The sequence below is a fragment of the Dermacentor andersoni genome, chromosome 1 (genome assembly GCF_023375885.2).
Source record: "Dermacentor andersoni chromosome 1, qqDerAnde1_hic_scaffold, whole genome shotgun sequence".
Taxonomy (NCBI): Eukaryota; Metazoa; Arthropoda; class Arachnida; order Ixodida; family Ixodidae; genus Dermacentor; species Dermacentor andersoni.
The window spans coordinates 395,593,305-395,610,950 of NC_092814.1; the positions used below are offsets into that span (position 1 = coordinate 395,593,305).

A 17,646-nucleotide genomic window follows, 5' to 3' on the forward strand; every position below is an offset into this window, starting at 1 on the left:
AAGAAAGATGTATTTGTACCACGCTCTCTCGTGAGAGTAGTGAATGGCGCCTCAAATTTGTGGGCTTTCAATTGTTCTTGCGTCCCTGCTGTTTTCCCGCGTGATATGAAGCTCGGTGAATTTGACGAGACTACTTACAGCTCCATTACAGTTCTAAGCGAGGAAGAGCATCCTTATACTAGCGATCCTCACTGAAGCACTTCTGAAGAGCAGATCCTACGGATGATCAACAAGGCGCTGCCCTGACATGAGCACCATGCTCTCACACAAGTTTTGTGGGCACATCTTTCTGTGTTCGATTTCACACAAGGCGACCAGCACACTTCACTCCCGCGTTCTCGTGCTCGCCACAGAATTGACACCGGATCTGCGCACCCCATTCAGCAAAAGCTTTACCGCTTTTCTTCAACAGAGAGGACTGTTAACGCTGAGCAGGTGAAAGACACGCTGCGGAAAAGTGTTGTTCAAGAGTCCTCTAATCCGTGGGCAGCACCAGTAACCTTAGTAAAGAAGAAGGACGGATCGTGGCGGTTCTGCGTTGATTACAGGAAACTGAATGCGGTCACCAAAAAGGATGTGTATCCGCTTCCTAGAATTGATGATGTCATCGATTGTCTACATTCCGCTGCCTACTTTTCATCACTAGATTTGCGATCGGGGTATTGGCAGATACCCATGCACCCAGAAGACAAGGAGAAAACGGCCTTCGTGACACCAGATGGTCTTTATGAATTTAATGTTATGCCGTTCAGCTTTTGTAACGTGCCAGCAACATTCGAACGATTCATGGATACTATCCTCCGAGGACTTAAATGGGAAATTTGTTTGTGCTACCTTGATGATGTGGTGATTTTTGGGAGCACATTGAGTGAGCATAGCAGCCGTCTCATTCTTGTTCTGGATTGACGCCTTAGACATTCTAGAGCATTGCTTTATCACTTTAACTTGACTTCATAGCAACCTTTAGTGTCCCTTTAAGCGCGTGTGGCACTAGTCTGACATTTAGCTTTCGTTTAAGTTCTCATGCAAAATCTGGCATCATATAGTCATAGTGATGTCGACGGCATATGATAGCGTGTGGACTGTTTTGCTGTATGATTTTCCTGATCTAAGCCACATTGCAGTCCTTCTGTGAGGTTGAAGGGTGGCCTTGCCTTGTGTTATCTGCCAATGTTCTCCTACCACCGATGTTCTCCTATCTGCCAAAGTTCTTTTGCCACAAAAATACTTCCAATACCAATTATGTTTCGCTGCCATATGCGTCAGGAACAAGCTCCTATGTCTGTATGGCTGTTTTGCCAAACTTCACAGAGTTTTATCTTTGCACACTACCCACCACGGTTGCTTAGTGGCCATGGTGTTGGGCTGCTAAGCAAGAGGTCGCGGCAGCCACATTTCGATGCGGACAAAATGCGAAAACACCCGTGTGCTTAGATTTAGGTGCACATTAAAGTACCCCAGGTGGTCCGAATTTCTGGAGACCCTACTATGGCGTGCCACGTAATCAGATGGTGGTTTTTGCACGTAAAACTCTAATTTAATTTTTACTTTTACACATTGCTCAGGGTGAACATCCATCTCCCGATAGTCACTCACAGTATACACTATAATGTGCCAAAGACTAGTGGCAACAGACTTTTTCCACCATGTAATGCCATCTAGCAGCTGCCATAGTTTATGCAAATGTGGACAGATATGAGGTGGTATATGAAAGTTCCTGGATTGGGTGTACAGAACGGTTTATTGTTATCATACGTCGATTTAAGCTTAACACCTTTTGAAGCAGTCTCCGTGGGATCGACTGCATCTGTCCCAGTGCATTTGCCAGCCTTGGAACACTATCACCTCACCACTCGATACATTTACTCATTTGAAGCACACGCTTTTCTTTTATCCCATATAACGACACCAGTCTGGGAACTTTTGGCTTACACCTTATACCACAGCTTAGTCCCAAAATACCGTACTACACACATGCACAAACATGCTTTGAGAATCTCTTCTATGGAATAAAATAAATTGGTCTTTGTGTATTACAGACCATGGTCGTATTATAAGACTAATTCTTTTTACAGCTTGCTTTGAGGAGTACTTAAAGGGGCACTAAAGAGAAACACTGAATCTGTTGGACTGATAAGGTACTCTGTAAGAACGCTAGTTTCATTGATTTAAATGCAATAAGTTGATATATTAGAAGAGAAAATGATGGTCAAAGTACCATTTGTGAATTTTGTGCTGATATCCCAGGGTAGGTACACCAGTGTGACATCACGGATGCCACAATATTCTTCTTGCATATAAGTTGTTGTGGTTCATGTAATGTTTTTGAAACTTCCTAAGTTAAGAATTTGGTTCTTTTAGAATTCAATGTAATTCATTCTGACCAATGAAAATATATCTAGACCAGAAGGGACAAAGTAGGAATCCATGATGTTACAGTGAGACAGTGCAGGAACTTCAAGGAAGTGTCACCACCAGACTTCCATTTTTACATCTTTTCTGGCTTACCAAGCATCTAAGAGTGGCTGTTTTGGCATTGCGGAAGCGCAATGTACTAACACTACTCAAAACAATTTTTCTTTAGCAACTCTTTAAATGGCCTCAAGACCGAATTTATCATTCAGTATGCACAAGTATGTCTTGTTATTGCAAACTACAGCAACACATTTTTGCACATCAGCCATTGGCACTGTGATGTGTTCTCCAGTGCATTTGGCGAGGCCAAACTGAGAGAAACTGTTTCTGCAAAATGTTCCCAATACATCGCCGCATACCCTGAACACTTCTATGCGGAGCACAATGCGTCTCAGACATGTGCATTTCGCATGCCCCTCAAAACAAACAGCAATTATGTCAATTAGACGGCCAAAGTTACTATCCACAAAAACAAAAGAATTTACTCTCCTTGATTTATCAAGTTCGGCAGTGCAAAATGTGAAGGAGCCTATTGCCATCTTCTTATAGTGAATGCCATGAGTCCTGTGCACACCCTTGCCATAGAACGCGACCTCCCCATTTTTCACACATTTCTTTCTCAGCTTGTAGCCCTTTACTAGCATTCGGAAAATGTCGTCAACATCAGCGCTCCTTTTTGTAACATGATGCCATAATACTGGAAGAGCCTGCATTAAACAAAACTTTTCGACAATCTGCCTTTCAGGGTGTCTGGTACCCCTAACCATCTTTATAAGCTTGCCATTCATCGATTCAAATGGGAACATGGAGTAAGCCCACAGGGGGCCCCATTCTTTTACAGTGTCAGCTAGGTGCAAAAGTAAATGCGAATTAAAGGTCATGTTACTAAGGCCATAGAGCTCCTTATATTCCCGCAGAAACTTTAACATTTTAATCTTTATAGCATGCAATTTCTCAAGTGCGATCCGGTCACTCAACATGCAATGCATCATGTCCACAAAAGACAGCCAATGCTTAAAATGTCTTGAAGGTATATACCCAGAGAGAACAACAGGTGAGTATAACAGTAACCAGTTTCGCCAGTCAGCAGCTTTCCAATATTTCAATTCCTTCAGGGACCTAGGCAGCCTAGACATTTCCCAGACAGGACGTATGCCCAACAACCTTTCATCAATCTCTTCAAACCGATCACGAAGGTGAAAGCCCTGGGATGCTCTTGACTTCAGCCATATTAATGTGGTCGCTTTAACAAAGCCGGAGCACACTGCATGCATATAATCAACCACAAAGCCAGAACAAAAAGTGAATGAAGCCAGAAGTGTGAGAACGCTTGTGCCTTTGACTCCACAACTTGCTTTCTGTCTTAGTGCTCTGGCTTTGCGGGCATGCTGAATGAAAGAATCATTTGTGCGCAGCTTGGGCACAGATTTTGGTGCAGAGTAGACACGGCAGTGGCCATTGCCTCGGGCAACCACCTGCCCTGGGGATGCACACCAACCGCAGCCATGTTTCCGATTAAATTGGGTCATGCCCATAACTTCACTTCTGGCTACACTATCAACAGTGCAAGGACCAGGATACACTTTCGTTGTTCTCTCACAACCTTCAAAATCCTGCCACCTTACACTAGTAGAAGAAAGCTCATTCATCTTGAGCACAAAAGGCAAAAGAAAAGTGTTCATAGCCGGTTTGTGGTTACCGAACCATAAGCCAGCTACAATAAGATTATTAGACTGCTCTTTAAATGGTAATTCATTTACTTGGGCAAGAAGTGGCCAAATTCCATAGCTGCTGCTCTCAAAGAGTGAAACGCCATCTGTATTGAACGTCAAAGTAATATCACTTGCGGAAAGCGGAAGCTTCCTATAACCCACGCTGTTAGTAATGTCAGTGATGTCAAGCGAAGCAGACTGCTGAACAGGTATGGTGCGCCCTGCTTTCATTATATCTCTTACTTGCCCTTCAATGTCTAACACAAAAAAGAATGAAGCTGTTTTTACAAGGTCAGGCACCTGAAGCTGAGCCTTGCATTTATCACATGTAACCTGTGCAACCTGTTCAAGAGGGCCAAGGTACGAGGAACAACTATTGCAATAAAAGTGCCTGGCTTTCTTCATGTCGACCCCATTAAAATGTTGGAAGGAAGTATACTTCGACGTTGGCAGCAGCGTTCCTTCGGGTACATGTGCATGGAGGAGCTTCAGGAGACTTTCAGTTGCTTCTCTTGAAGCGTCGTGGCGAATGCTGTGCCCCATAATAAGTAGAAGGCTTTCGGCCACAGTGACGTTTGAGCCTGGGTACAATGGCTGGTCCTGTCATAGGTACAGAAAAAGATTCATGTTAAGAATAGTTTCAATCTGTCTCACTTACACAATGCTTAAAACAAAACAGAATAGCTTGCCCAAATAGGGTTGTGGAAACAAGCTTTAATAGGTCTTAAATACACTGTTTTCTGATAATTTTATATTCCTTGTCAAGGAGTTTATTGACAGGGTACGCAAGAAGCTAGAGGTTGAACTCGATGTGGAGGTTTTTCCTTGCAAGTAGCCAGAACCGGCAATTCTTCATTGAATAAGCTGGAGATGCGCCTGGCTGACCGGCACTTCTTTGTTACCTATATAGCTTATAACAGTTATTTCTAGCCTATGCATTTGTATGTGAGGCTACTACAGCCTATAACAAAGTGACCGTTGCAAACGGTGACCGACTGTTTGCTACCTACATCGAATAGAGTGATTTATTACCACTGAGAGTTCAGCTAATCGTTAAAAATGAACATGAAGCTTCTCTCCTTCACTTTGGATTTTTTTTTCTCTAGTTTACATTATAATGTTTGTTTCATTTCATCGTCAATGTAAACTCAAGTCACGGTAATTCTGACACTCTGGTGCTTAATATTTCTGTAAAGTACCCGACAATGAGTTATATAAAATTGGAGATGAAATAAGAACCTAATTTCACTAACTTAATATAGCCTATGGAGTTTAACTTCATAAAGCAAAACTTCGGCTATCCGTGTGGGTACCGTTCATTTAGATGCCCTAAAATCTTACCAGCTCAGCGTTTGTCTCCGACGGTGCGCTATCTGGTTCTTCGCCTTCTGCGGCTTCGTCCAAATCACTTTCGCTGGAGCTGCCGAATTCGTCAGTACTGCAGCGAGTCTGAAGTGTGTCCAAATGCAGTTGACGTGAATCATCAGAATCCCAAGGTGGGGCGCTATTAGCATGTGAAGTGTCGGGATGGGGCGATGGCGCACGTGCAAAATCATTGATTCCACAGCTCTCACGGGCCATCTCTACGTGGGAGCGCGGTTGCAGATGTTCCACGGAGTCCGCAGAGTGGTGTCCAGCAGCTCGGGCATCACTGTCGGCAGCGGCTGGCGTCTTGACACGATGTTTTGTGCGAACCGGCACCTCAACTTTAGAGTTCCAAAGGTACTCGATATACTTTCTTTTTGGTGCCATGCCCACGCGTTTGGTTGGAAAGATGAAGACGCAAAGAACGAAATGACACCTACAGAGCACAAACCAACCAAAGGCAACAACAAAAACCCGCGGTCATACGCACGTTGTACAACGACGAACACCAGCGAATGGCTGTGGCGGCGGCTGTGGCTAGGCTAGGCGGCTAGGCTACGAGAGGCATGAATGTTTGTTTTATTTATTTTAGTTCATTTCGTGATTTTTCCGCACTACCATAGGTAACTTAGTACGACATTACCCTTGTTACATGTCGGTTTAAATACAATTACATAATTTTTTAGTAAATTTACGAATTTTACCTTTCGGATTATGCTTGCGTGTGTGTATCTCTACCATGTAAGGTTGTCTAGACAGCAGCGCCATTGCTCGTTCAGCCGGGCTTGATATACATATCGAGGCAGGCCTAGCGGTGACGTTTCCCACGTGCGCATTTAGTTGTGTATATATATCTTTTTTGGAGCGGAGCGGCCAGCTTGAATTCTAGAGCATGACTCATGTGCTGGTGAAATGGCTAACAGAAGAGTCCTGGGACGTGTATTCTGTACGCGCCATCGTCGACGCTCAGCTGGGATTCCGGCTGCTGACGGAAGAAGGTTTTATCGACCAGGTCCGGGGCAGCACTGTGTCGATAAAGTGGACCGATGACTCGGCGCCAGCGGAGGCACAATTACTCGATTTTGGTGAGTGCAGAATGGCACAATGGTTGTAAATTTTCTAATCGCGAATGTGTTGTACGCATCAAATACGCAGGCGTGCACAAAGCACTGGAGAAAAAAAGAACGCAGCTTGTGAAAGCGGTCCTGCAGCGGAGGGGCGAACAGCCAGTGGGGCAGGTGGCGTCAAAAAGAAAGGTACACCGGCAAATGTTTTCTTCATTTTGCTATTAATTTGCTGTTGCCAAAGCTGTGCTTATTGCGCACGGCCGCGGGGTGGCCCTTGCGCCGTATTCTTTCCGAGTGCGGTGCAAGGCGTGTGTTCTTGCAGTAGCAAACAGTCTTGCACTGGTGAACCGTGTGCGAGAGGAGATAGAAGTTTTATTTCTTTATACCCTCAGGCTCCAAAGGCATTACAGAGGGGAGTGAGTAGAGCAGGATAAACAGGCAAAATACAATGAGTAAAATACTTTCTGAATATGCAATTTTAGGTGGTGGTAACAGCACAAACAATTATTTTGTAGTTATTTGTTCTGATATCACGTCGGCTTAAGAGGCAAATAACGGCGATTATGCTAAACGCACTTTCTTCTAAAGGTCATCTACACCTGTGCAACTATAGTCATAATAAATATAGCACACTATCAGTGTTAGCACTAATTTCTAAGTACAAGTAGATATTGCATAAAGGGCTGGATATCTCCAGCATTTTTCAGGAATAATGACACAATAGTGCAAACATGTTGGTATGCAGCTGACTTCAGTTGAAAAAAATGCATTCCATTGCAGAGTATGTTGACTGCAGTGAAAGGCGCTTTCACAACATCGGCTTGTCAATATGTGTGCTTATCACGTAGCCCCCTCACAAAGATTACATCCTTCAGAAGAACTTCAGTTTGGCCTAGTTAGTGTTTATTGCATATCGTATTAACTGCAAATAAAGACTGGGACAGTGGAAGAGAACACATAAACGACACGGGCGGTAACTTTCAACTGGTTTATTCACGGCAGCCCGTGGGCATATGTGGACAAATAGAACATGCGCAGAACGCGCAAACAAGAACACTCATCAGCCTAGCGGGGCAACCAATTATCAAAAAAATCTATTTCGGATTTAAACAACCGAATGGAAGTGTCAATAACACAGTCTTGGCCTTTATTTTTTATGTGATAAGCCTCCATCGGTTCGCGGGCAGTCTGGTCCTGGCTTCTCCCCAGAATCTTTATCTCCTTAAAAAGAGGTGCACAGTGAGAGGCATTGCAGTGCACAGGCAAGTGCGCGAATTCATCTTTCGTTAACTTTTGTTCGTGGTCCCTGGCTCGATCATTCAGGTACCGTCCTGTCTGCCCTATGTAGGACTTGCCACACGCCAGGGAGATCTTGTACACAACTCCTTCATTGCATTTTGCATGCGGCTTGATATGGTTCTTGCCACAGCCTTGCCTTCCTTTAGGATCGCGACAGGTGCGGGGACAGAGCCGCGCCTAAAGGAAGGCAAGGCTGTGGCAAGAACCATACCAAGCCGCATGCAAAATGCAATGAAGGAGTTGTGTACAAGATCCCCCTGGCGTGTGGCAAGGCCTACATAGGGCAGACAGGACGGTACCTGAATGATCGAGCCAGGGAACACGAACAAAAGTTAACGAAAGATGAATTCGCGCACTTGCCTGTGCACTGCAATTCCTCTCACTGTGCACCTCTTTTTAAGGAGATAAAGATTCTGGGGAGAAGCCAGGACCAGACTGCACGCGAACCGATGGAGGCTTATCACATAAAAAAGAAAGGCCAAGACTGTGTTAGTGACACTTCCATTCGGTTGTTTAAATCGGAAATAGATTTTTTTGATAATTGCTTGCCCCGCTAGGCTGATGAGTGTTCTTGTTTGCTGCGTTCTGCGCATGATCTATTTGTCCACATATGCCCACGGGCTGCCGTGAATAAACCAGTTGAAAGTTACTGCTCGTGTCGTTTATGTGTTCTCTTCCACTGTCCCCGTCTTTATTTGCGGTCAATATGATATGCACAGATTAGATCACCTTTAGTTTGACAGTATGATCAAAAAGTTGCTTATGCAACCAGCACTTTTTTCTTTTTACACACCATGCTTCATCTTGTCTCTTTTGTACCTTGATGCTTCACCAGAACATATGGACTTTCAAAGAAATGTGCATACCTGCAAATATGATTTTCAAGGGATTTCAGCCCCATTAGAGCTTGCCCCTGCACACGGGGCTCTTGCGTCACTGCAGTGCCCTGTTGGACCAACATTACAATAGTTGTACAACAGAGTTGTACCGTAAACTATTTTTGTTCATGTTACAAAGTGTGCAGTTTCTTTCTTGCACTGACAGCAACTTTTTCTGTTATGCACCGCTCAGCACGTATGTGCCGGTTTATTCGGCACTGACACAACGGAGCACATTTGTAATGGTAACAGCTTGAACAAAATGACGACAGAATGGACACAGGACAGCGCTTGTCCTGTGTGCATTCACTCCCTGTGACTCGGAAGGAGCACTTCTCTTTCAGGCAGCCCACCCTTCCATTGTCAAGAAAGTGCTTCCTGCCCTACTTGACTTTTGCTGTGACACGCAGCTGAGAGCGCGGCTCTAAGCCCTGCATTGCTTTTTCACCGTTCTTATTTTTTTTTCCTGCCTTCTTTTCCTTCTCTCCCTAATCTTTTTCTCCCCACTCCCCTTTCCCTGTGCAGTGCTGTTGAGGTGTCTTCCTCTGAGAGACAGTTACGGCACTGCACTTCTCTCTTCCTCTCCTTCAAAAGTCACTACACACACGTTGTCGTTATGAGAGTATACCAACTGGTCCAACTTTCCACTTTAATAGAGCACATTTCCCAGCTGTCTTAATGGAAAAATTTAGAGCACATAGGACACCATAACTGGGCTCATTTCTGCCCAAGTGGAAGCGCGGCTGTTAGTTCATCTACTGCGTGTTGCTTTATTGAGGCTAAAACTGAGGCAGCAATTTCTTGCAGGAAGCTCACCCTTCTTGCACTGGTAATAAAGGGAAAATGAGACATCCACCCATTCATAGCAACTGCCACAAAGAAAACCCATGTGGGTTCCTCGAAAGAAAAGCCTCGCAGTTGAAGAAAAATTCATCCTGGTCCGGGACTGCGAGGCTTTTCTTTGCAGCAATTGCTACGATTGGGTGAACATCTCCATTTTCCCTTTATTAATTACATCTTTCCACCTTGCGGGTTTCCACAGAACTATTATATCAACCTCTTGCACTGTACTGTATCTGCCAGCTGGTAGTCACTGTATTTTAATGTAGGTCATTCACAGGCAGTTTAGACCTTTATCGTGGCAAGCACACATGCACACAACCAGTGAAATAAATTGTCACAGTGAGCTTTGATTGTGTTGAAGACAACGGGTCAGTTAAATTGGTATTCTTTTCATCTTCTGTTGACAAAATCAAGCATAATGTGCTCTAAAGAGAAGGTGATGGTTGTGAGAATGCATCATCTATCTATCACACTGTCAAATAAATCATTAGCTCACCTCTATCAGGGGCTACAGGCTATGCACACGTGTTCAGTGGTGGTACACTTGTGCCAAATTATGCCGAGAACAGTCCTCTGCCATTCTGCTCTGACATTTTAGCAGAAAATTGCACCAATCCTGTGCCAAGAAAGCATAGGAACAAGAGCGTCATTTCGAACATGTTGCCTTGCTAGTAAAACTGAAGCAAAAATTTAAAATGCGCTATCATCATCGTAGAAGTCAATGGAGTGGCTATACTTAGCCATGGATATAGCCAATGTTGTTGGTCCACCATTTCCTGTTTCTGTTCTTTTGTTGCATTTCTCTCCAGTGGAAGTTCATATGTAGTATTACTATGCTGTTTTATTTGTGCTGTTTGTCCTGGAGTTCTGCATTCCTTGCACCTTCAATGCTCACGAGCTAGCTCGCTCAAGGAGGTTGTTGGATCAAAAAAGTGTTGTATAATATGGAGTTGTACATTGTCTAGAACAGATCTTGATAGCCCCACTTCAGAAATGCTCCTTAAATCGTGCATTAAATTATGGAAACTTCCTTGCAACCCTCCATGATCTGAAGAATAGATTCCATAGTTGTAGTTAAAACAGCTTTCTCTTGAACAAAGCACAGTTATGCTTAAGATAGGGTGCATTAAAAGTGAAGCGGCATCTGGATGCCATCACTACTGCATTGTTTTAGTTGCACAACTCCTAGGTTGTGGTATTTATCACACTCTTGTTCTGCAATCTATATTTTTTTTGTTGCTTGCTTGAAGCCTGCCAAACATGCAAATGTAGCTGTTGCAAGTTGAAAAAGTAGAAAATACTTCAAACGACGCAGAGTGAAATCCATTATTCTAAATATAATTAAATTATTTCGTTAATTTTTTTATTTTTAGTGCCTTACTCATGCACTTGAAATATTCATGCACTCATATTAAAAATTGTCATTGCTTTTTGTGACTTTCACACAAGGTCAAATAAATTTGGTGAAGCACTGTTTACTAAAAAGGAAGCCATTGGATTTTTTTCACCCTATGCACTTGATGCTTGATTAAACTGTCATCTTGACTCATGCAATATTTATGGGCACAGTGTGAAGGGTGTGACTGCGAGGCCTCGAGAAAGGTCGTCGTCTTGGAGGGCCAGGTGCGGGAGCTAAAAGAGAAGCTAGAAGCGGCAAACAACAACCTTGGTGAGATATTTTTTTCCACACGTCTCGGATTTTTTCCCTTATTTGTCGCATATTTCCGATCCAGATACCTGCATATGCTTTATTTATGTATGAGCCTGACATGGCTATTAGAAAAATTGTAACAAGTATCGCCACCTGCATTGCAAGTGTTTTATTAATGATTGCTTTAGTGATTAGTGTATAGGTGTAATGTCTGCCACCACAAATAATGCTTAAAAAATTTGCCTGTCTTTCTCTTATAGGCTCTTTATTTGCAAATTACTCATTGTTTCATGAAATGCCTGGTATGAATAAAAAAATTTAATTTCTGCTATTTCACTGGAACCTGTTCTGCCATACACTAGCTTAATAGATGCAGGATGGTTCCACGAATTCTGCCACAGGAATAATTCCTAAATATATTCAGTCGGTGCCTTTGTTACAGTGCATTATGCAACAGTTGTATAATAAATCATAAAGTAGCCGGAACATTGAGGCAGGTAGGTTTAATAAGCACCAAAAAAAATATCAGCCTTATGTTTTTTTAAATGAAGTTAAAGGTGCTTTGCAGGTTAGGTCAGTAGAAAACGGGCTAGCAATATATCTCGCAATGTTCGTTATTCTGTTTAGGTGGCGTAGCACTAACTAAGGCCATCACTGTTTCATTGGAATATTTTAGATTCATGCTTCTTTTTGAGGACAAATCTTCATTATCATGTAGTCATTATTTTACTGAAAAGTTCTAAATATGAAGGGCATCCCTGCTAACACACACAAAAAGTAAAAACAAGCCTTCTGTGCAGATGAAATCATCTATCTGTATGTTGTTAGCAACACTGGAGAAGCGATGCTAACAACATACAGATTTTTCTTAAGAGGTTGCTTTATCTCCGGAGCACCTATCTAAATACAACTTTTTTTCAGCAACCACTACACTGATTTTGTTTGACTTTGTTGCACTTAAAAAGAAAAGTTAAAACCTACTGACTGCAGGAAGCCAAAATTTTATTTCGGCCATCAATATTTTTTAGAAGATTCTTAAAAATTGAAAATTAAAAAAACTCGCCTGTCGAATGTACAACTATGCAATAAAAAAGGGTATCAGAATTCTGTTACTTACTCCTAGTAATAAATCTGTAAGCATGCGAAATTGCCGTAATATATACCATTAATTTGTGAGTACGACCTTTGCTAAACCCTCATAAAAAATTGCAGCAATTCCACATTATATATAAATTCATGTGTCAAATTTGTTGGCTGTAGCTGTAGCAAATGCAGTTTACAGAAGCACGATATTGCTTTTTGGTGCAGAGTTACGGAGTTGTAAACTTTTGCATTATTTTTTTGAAGCATGCCTGTTTTGCAAATTTTTGTGAAAGATTCCAGGCCTTATAACAGAATTCTGCTTCCTTGAGCTGCTAGAATTTTTCTTTCAATTGTGACAGGCTTCTTTTAGATTGGTCTAGTGTTGCCTCATAAAAGCATTTGTGCATTTTACATGTATTTGAATGGGAAATTAGGAGTTGGCAATGAGCTAAAGCTTCCTCTTAATAGTTTTTTTATCACTGATTAACAGACTTTCTATTTGAATTGTTTTACATGTGCACATAAAGCTTTTATTTTCTTTAGAACTTGTTTCTTGTTAGCTGGTACACCTGTTAACAGTTGACTGCTAGTAATTTAGCATCATATCTATTAACTGTATTCACAAATTCCAAAAGGGACTTCACCACTTTCACAAGACCAGAATGGTACATCAACCATTACACAGACCTAACAGGTGCATGACATGTAACTGGAGTTCAGTGCAGTTATGTATGAAATGATGCCATGTTTCTTTCCTATTCTGTGTCTGCTCTAGAGTCCTTCGCAATGCTGAAGAAAGCCAACAAGCTAGTGAGGAAGCTAGAGGGCCTGGCAGACGTGCAGAAGGCCACACAAGTGGTGCAGGCCGAGCAAGTAAGATACCTGTTCCTTGAAACATTTATTAATTCATTTATTCAGTGCCCTGCGATTTGGTGGGGTGGGCCTGGACCTTGCCTAGGTTTCGACAAAGGCATGTTGGCCCTTGGTGGCTTCCTTGCCTCGCTGGACAGCCCAGAGTTGGAGCTGCACATCCGAGCTGTGCAACGCAGACTCCCAGCGCACACAGAGGCTGTCGCTGTTCGAGGCTGCGTCACCGTTATCCTGTATAACAGCCGTACTTTCCCATAGGATATGCTCCAGGGTGGCTCTAGAGTCGCAACGTCTGCACTTGTCCGTCGTGTATAAATCTGGGTGTATTAGATGCATAGTAGCTGGGCTCAGATAGGATCTGGTCTGTAACTGCCGCCATTCGACAGACTGATTTTTTTCCTTAATTTTGGGTGCGTCAGCGGGAACGTACGACTCTGAAATCTATGGTGTTGTGTAATTCCGTGAAGTCTGGTCCTTCTATCTTCCTGCTCATCTGTAGTCGGTGAGGCGGGTCTAACTGAGGGTCGGTCCGTAAGCTCTCGAGCCATGTGGTGCGCTGCCTCATGGCTACTGTCTGGTACTGGGTGAGGGGGTGTCCAGATAAGATCGACACTTTGTTGTGGTAGTTATTAGCTATTTTTAGGAGTTGTGCCGCAGAAACTGCAGGGGAAATAGCTATCGCACTTGCCATAGCACAAACACAAGCGGGCATAATCATCAGTGATTCCCCGACGGCCATACGAAACTTTGCCAACGGTCAAATCTCCCCAGAGGCACTACAACTCCTAAAATTGAAGCATTTATGCTCGTATTTTAAGAAGCCAACAAAGATAACATAGGGGAGATTGCTTGTACTTACTAATTGAAATAAATAAATTATAAATTAATGGACTTGAAAGGGATGAAAAAACAACTTGCTGCAGGTTGGGAACGAACCCACGTCTTCCCATTACGCATTGAGCTACCACAGCACCGTCTTCCCATCCACTTCCTGGGGTATTTATATGTTGCTACTAAAACTAACCCTGCGAGTGTTAGCCAGTGCCACCACTCGCAAACTTTGGCAGTGCATGTGGAACAACCAGTTGCTTTCGCCGAAAAAGACCACATACTCATGACGCCTGTGGCAGAAAGGATGTTCCACATCCGCCGCCAAGGTTTGCAAGTGGTGGTGCTGGCTAACATTCTCAGGGTTAGTTTTAGTACATAGTAACACATAAATACCCCATAAAGTGGATGGGAAGGTGGTGCCACGCTAGTTTAATTGATAGAGCATCGCACATGTATTGCGAAGGCGTGGGATCATTCCCCACCTGTGACAGGTTGTTTTTTCATCCACTTTCCGTTCCATTAATTTATTTCAATTAGTACAATTAATCTCCCCTGTGTTGTCCTTGGTGTCTTCGTTTGTTGGCTTCTCATGATACGATTAATAAAAATCGGGGCCGTCAGTTAACCCCCTTTCTTCTCGTCCTTACATAATGAGGGTCTCGAATCCAGCAACATTGATGCCTTCAGGTAGCATGTGCGGGTTTATTGACCAGATACCTTCACCCAGAAAGATCACGTACTCGTGACGCCTGCGGCAGAAAGGATGTCCGACATCCACTAGCGAGGTTTGCGAGTGGTGGCACTGGCTAACATTCCCAGGGTCAGTTCTATTAGCAAAACATAAATACCCCAGAAAGTGGATGGGAAGGCGGCGCCACGGTAGCTCAATTGGTAGAGCTTCGCACAGGTAATGCAGACAGCATTTATGGTTTGTCAATACTCAGTACTCAGTCGTAAAATGCCATATGCTTAAAGCTCATTTGTGAATGTGGTATAGACACTAGTAAATTTACTATTTTTGATTTGGGGCTGGTTTTAGGGCCAAATTTATATTTAAGAAAGAAAAAAAAACAGCCTCTGACGAATATTTCAGCCCGATTTTTGGGACCTGCAGGATTAATTGGGCTTTCAGATACTAACACCATCCATTTATTAATGTGATGGAAACCAAAATATCGACCGCCATTACATGAATGATTCATGAGTAAACATAAGCATTTTCCTTTTTCTCTGGTGCAGATAATTATTGTGCCTATAGATCAAAATGCTTGTCTACAGAACACTTTCAGAAGTCCTCAAATGAAATATAGGCATCTTGAATAATGGAATGATTTTTTAGTATATTTCGCCAAATATTATTGTCTGACTACTGTACTATTTTTCAACTACAGCTAGTGTTGCAAGTCATGGTATCGAAAATGGTTTTGCTGGAATGCAGGAGGGCATTTGACCTTGGATTGTTATATATACAGAAAAGATTATAACAAACTAAATTCGTTGTTTTATTAGATCAAGTGCAAGCTGTTTTTACATTTAAAGCATTGTAATGCCTGCTTTGTGTGTACATAGCCCTTAACTAAGGAAATCTCAATGTGTCTTTTTTTTTACCTTCTTTATGCAGGTGGACATTGGAGGTGGCATTCTGGTGGAAAAAACAGTGCTCAGCCGCCTCCATGCACACTGCGGTGGCCTGCCCACGAAATTTGCCCGCAACTTGTTGCGACATGTCTTTGGAGATGAAGGCCTCCGAGGAAAATCCCTGTACGGGAAGGGCTCGAACTCCAACAAAGAGGGCCCAGTGAAAGAAGGGCTTTGCCCGTTAAAGCTGAATGCTGTCATCGGTATGTAGTAGCTTAAACCACAAAGATGCAGTACATAGAAAGATGATCCTTGTTTGTAGCATTGTGTACCTTTAGGCTGTAGCACATCGATGCGCTAATCTAGTTGTGGGTTCTATCAAGGCTACAGTGGCCACATTCTGATGGGGATGGAATACAAAAACACTCGTGCCATGCATTCAGAGCATGTTAGAATCCCGGTGGATCAAAATTAATCCTGAGCCCCCCACCATAGCGTGGGCCACACAATTAAAGCCCACAGAATTTTTAACACAAGAATTGCATCTTGCAATCAAGAAAGATGCAGATTTACTTTCACAGGATGAAAATTTATTTCCGAGCTATCGGGTAGCTTTTTCTATGTCACTGGCAGCTAAGCGCACCCATCTGTTTCTGTCCCCTCAAAGTGGACATGGCTACGTTATTGCCGCAAACTTGCCGATATTAACAATATTATTCATTACTGATACGGAAGGAACTGTTTCAGTGCACGTAATGTACTCGTGAGAAGAAGAAATCGCGTTCGGCTTGCTCCGCCTGCCGCCATTTTTGTTTTGGTGTCCCGCAGCAAACGCAGGACGAAAAAATTGTTTTTCTTTTTGCGGAAATTTAACCTGCGTAATGATTGCACCCCTGATTTTGCGTCCATTTTTCTGACAAAAGAAGTGCGATCATTATGCGCGTAAATACGGTACATGTTGCTCCCCGTGGATCCCATTGCATTTGATATTTGACTGTGAAAGCCATGAGCAGGATGATTATGCATGCCTCAACTAACCACTTTACCAGTTTGACGTGTGGTGTGCTGTGGCTATAACTTAGCACATCAAATATTTTCATTTCGCTTTAGTAGTTAACCTGGCCCATTATCACTAGTGTATGTGGAATGTGTTCTCTCACACATTGTGATGATGACACTAGCTCTGGAAGTGGGCGGTTGCAAAAGCTGTGGAGGCAGTTTTGGTGTTTTACACGATACACATCAACTATGTGTGGTCTATGATTTGGGTAAATACAGTGTATTTCACTGGCTGATTGCCAAGTTTTGTTAATTTTGTCTTTTTTCTTCCATGCAGGGTACACGTGCACCCATTTTCAAACAACCACGCTCCACATCAAGAGCAGCCTGTCTTCTATGATTAGCAGGGAGATTAAATGAAAGGGAACTACTAGCATATACAAGACTTATGCTATTTTTTTGCATTATTTAACCTCCCTCTACAGTGTAAAAAGCATGTATGTATTTATTAAATGTTTTTAACTTCTTTTTGTTGAGATTCGTCTTATGTGCAGCATATGTATGGGCCACATACATGTTGTAAAATGTGCTGCACCTTTGCTTGAGATATACACATATATGTAGGCTTCATATATCAAGCACCAAAGGCAGTCAGGCACGTGCATACTCTTTAAATAATATCTGTGCATCAGGACACACGGAAAAACGTTACCACATGGTGCCTAATTTTTTTATAGCAATGCTATAAACGCCAGTAAAATAATGCATAAGCTCATTAGAAGTTCATTAGGAAGACGTTACAAAGTCGCTAGAAAGCTACTCTGGAGTGCACATTAGGAAGACATTTCATGCTCGCAAGAAAAACACTCTTCAAGTATTCTACAGAAAGACGGTGGCCAATATGTTTTAGAATGACATTAGGAATACATCAGAAAATTCCAAAGAAACTCATCAGAAAGTCGGATGACTGTGATGTCGAAACTCGTCAGACTTTCATATGAAACTCATCTCATATTTTCATAAGGGTAGACGCGAAACTGCGTTAAACGGCCGAG

General features: G+C 42.7%; 1 protein-coding gene across 1 annotated transcript; it reads left to right on the plus strand.

Moving 5' to 3' along the window:
• Nucleotides 1-6,323: 6,323 nt before the first annotated feature.
• LOC126518560 (uncharacterized) lies at nt 6,324-17,176 on the plus strand. The gene is made up of 6 exons (XM_050168339.3): nt 6,324-6,577; nt 6,648-6,748; nt 11,149-11,248; nt 13,089-13,186; nt 15,636-15,855; nt 16,929-17,176. The coding sequence occupies exons 1-6, from the start codon at nt 6,385-6,387 to the stop codon at nt 17,009-17,011; spliced, it is 795 nt and encodes a 264-aa protein (XP_050024296.1). The 5' UTR covers nt 6,324-6,384; the 3' UTR covers nt 17,012-17,176.
• The last annotated feature ends 470 nt before the right edge of the window (nt 17,177-17,646 follow it).

Excerpts from the sequence above, each read along its gene's own strand:
- LOC126518560 (XM_050168339.3), top strand. The coding sequence starts at position 6,385 with ATGACTCATGTGCTGGTGAAATGGCTAACAGAAGAGTCCTGGGACGTG. Across the intron at positions 6,578-6,647 it reads GGCACAATTACTCGATTTTG|GCGTGCACAAAGCACTGGAG; the intron begins GTGAGTGCAGAA and ends TCAAATACGCAG. Across the intron at positions 6,749-11,148 it reads AGGTGGCGTCAAAAAGAAAG|TGTGAAGGGTGTGACTGCGA; the intron begins GTACACCGGCAA and ends TTATGGGCACAG.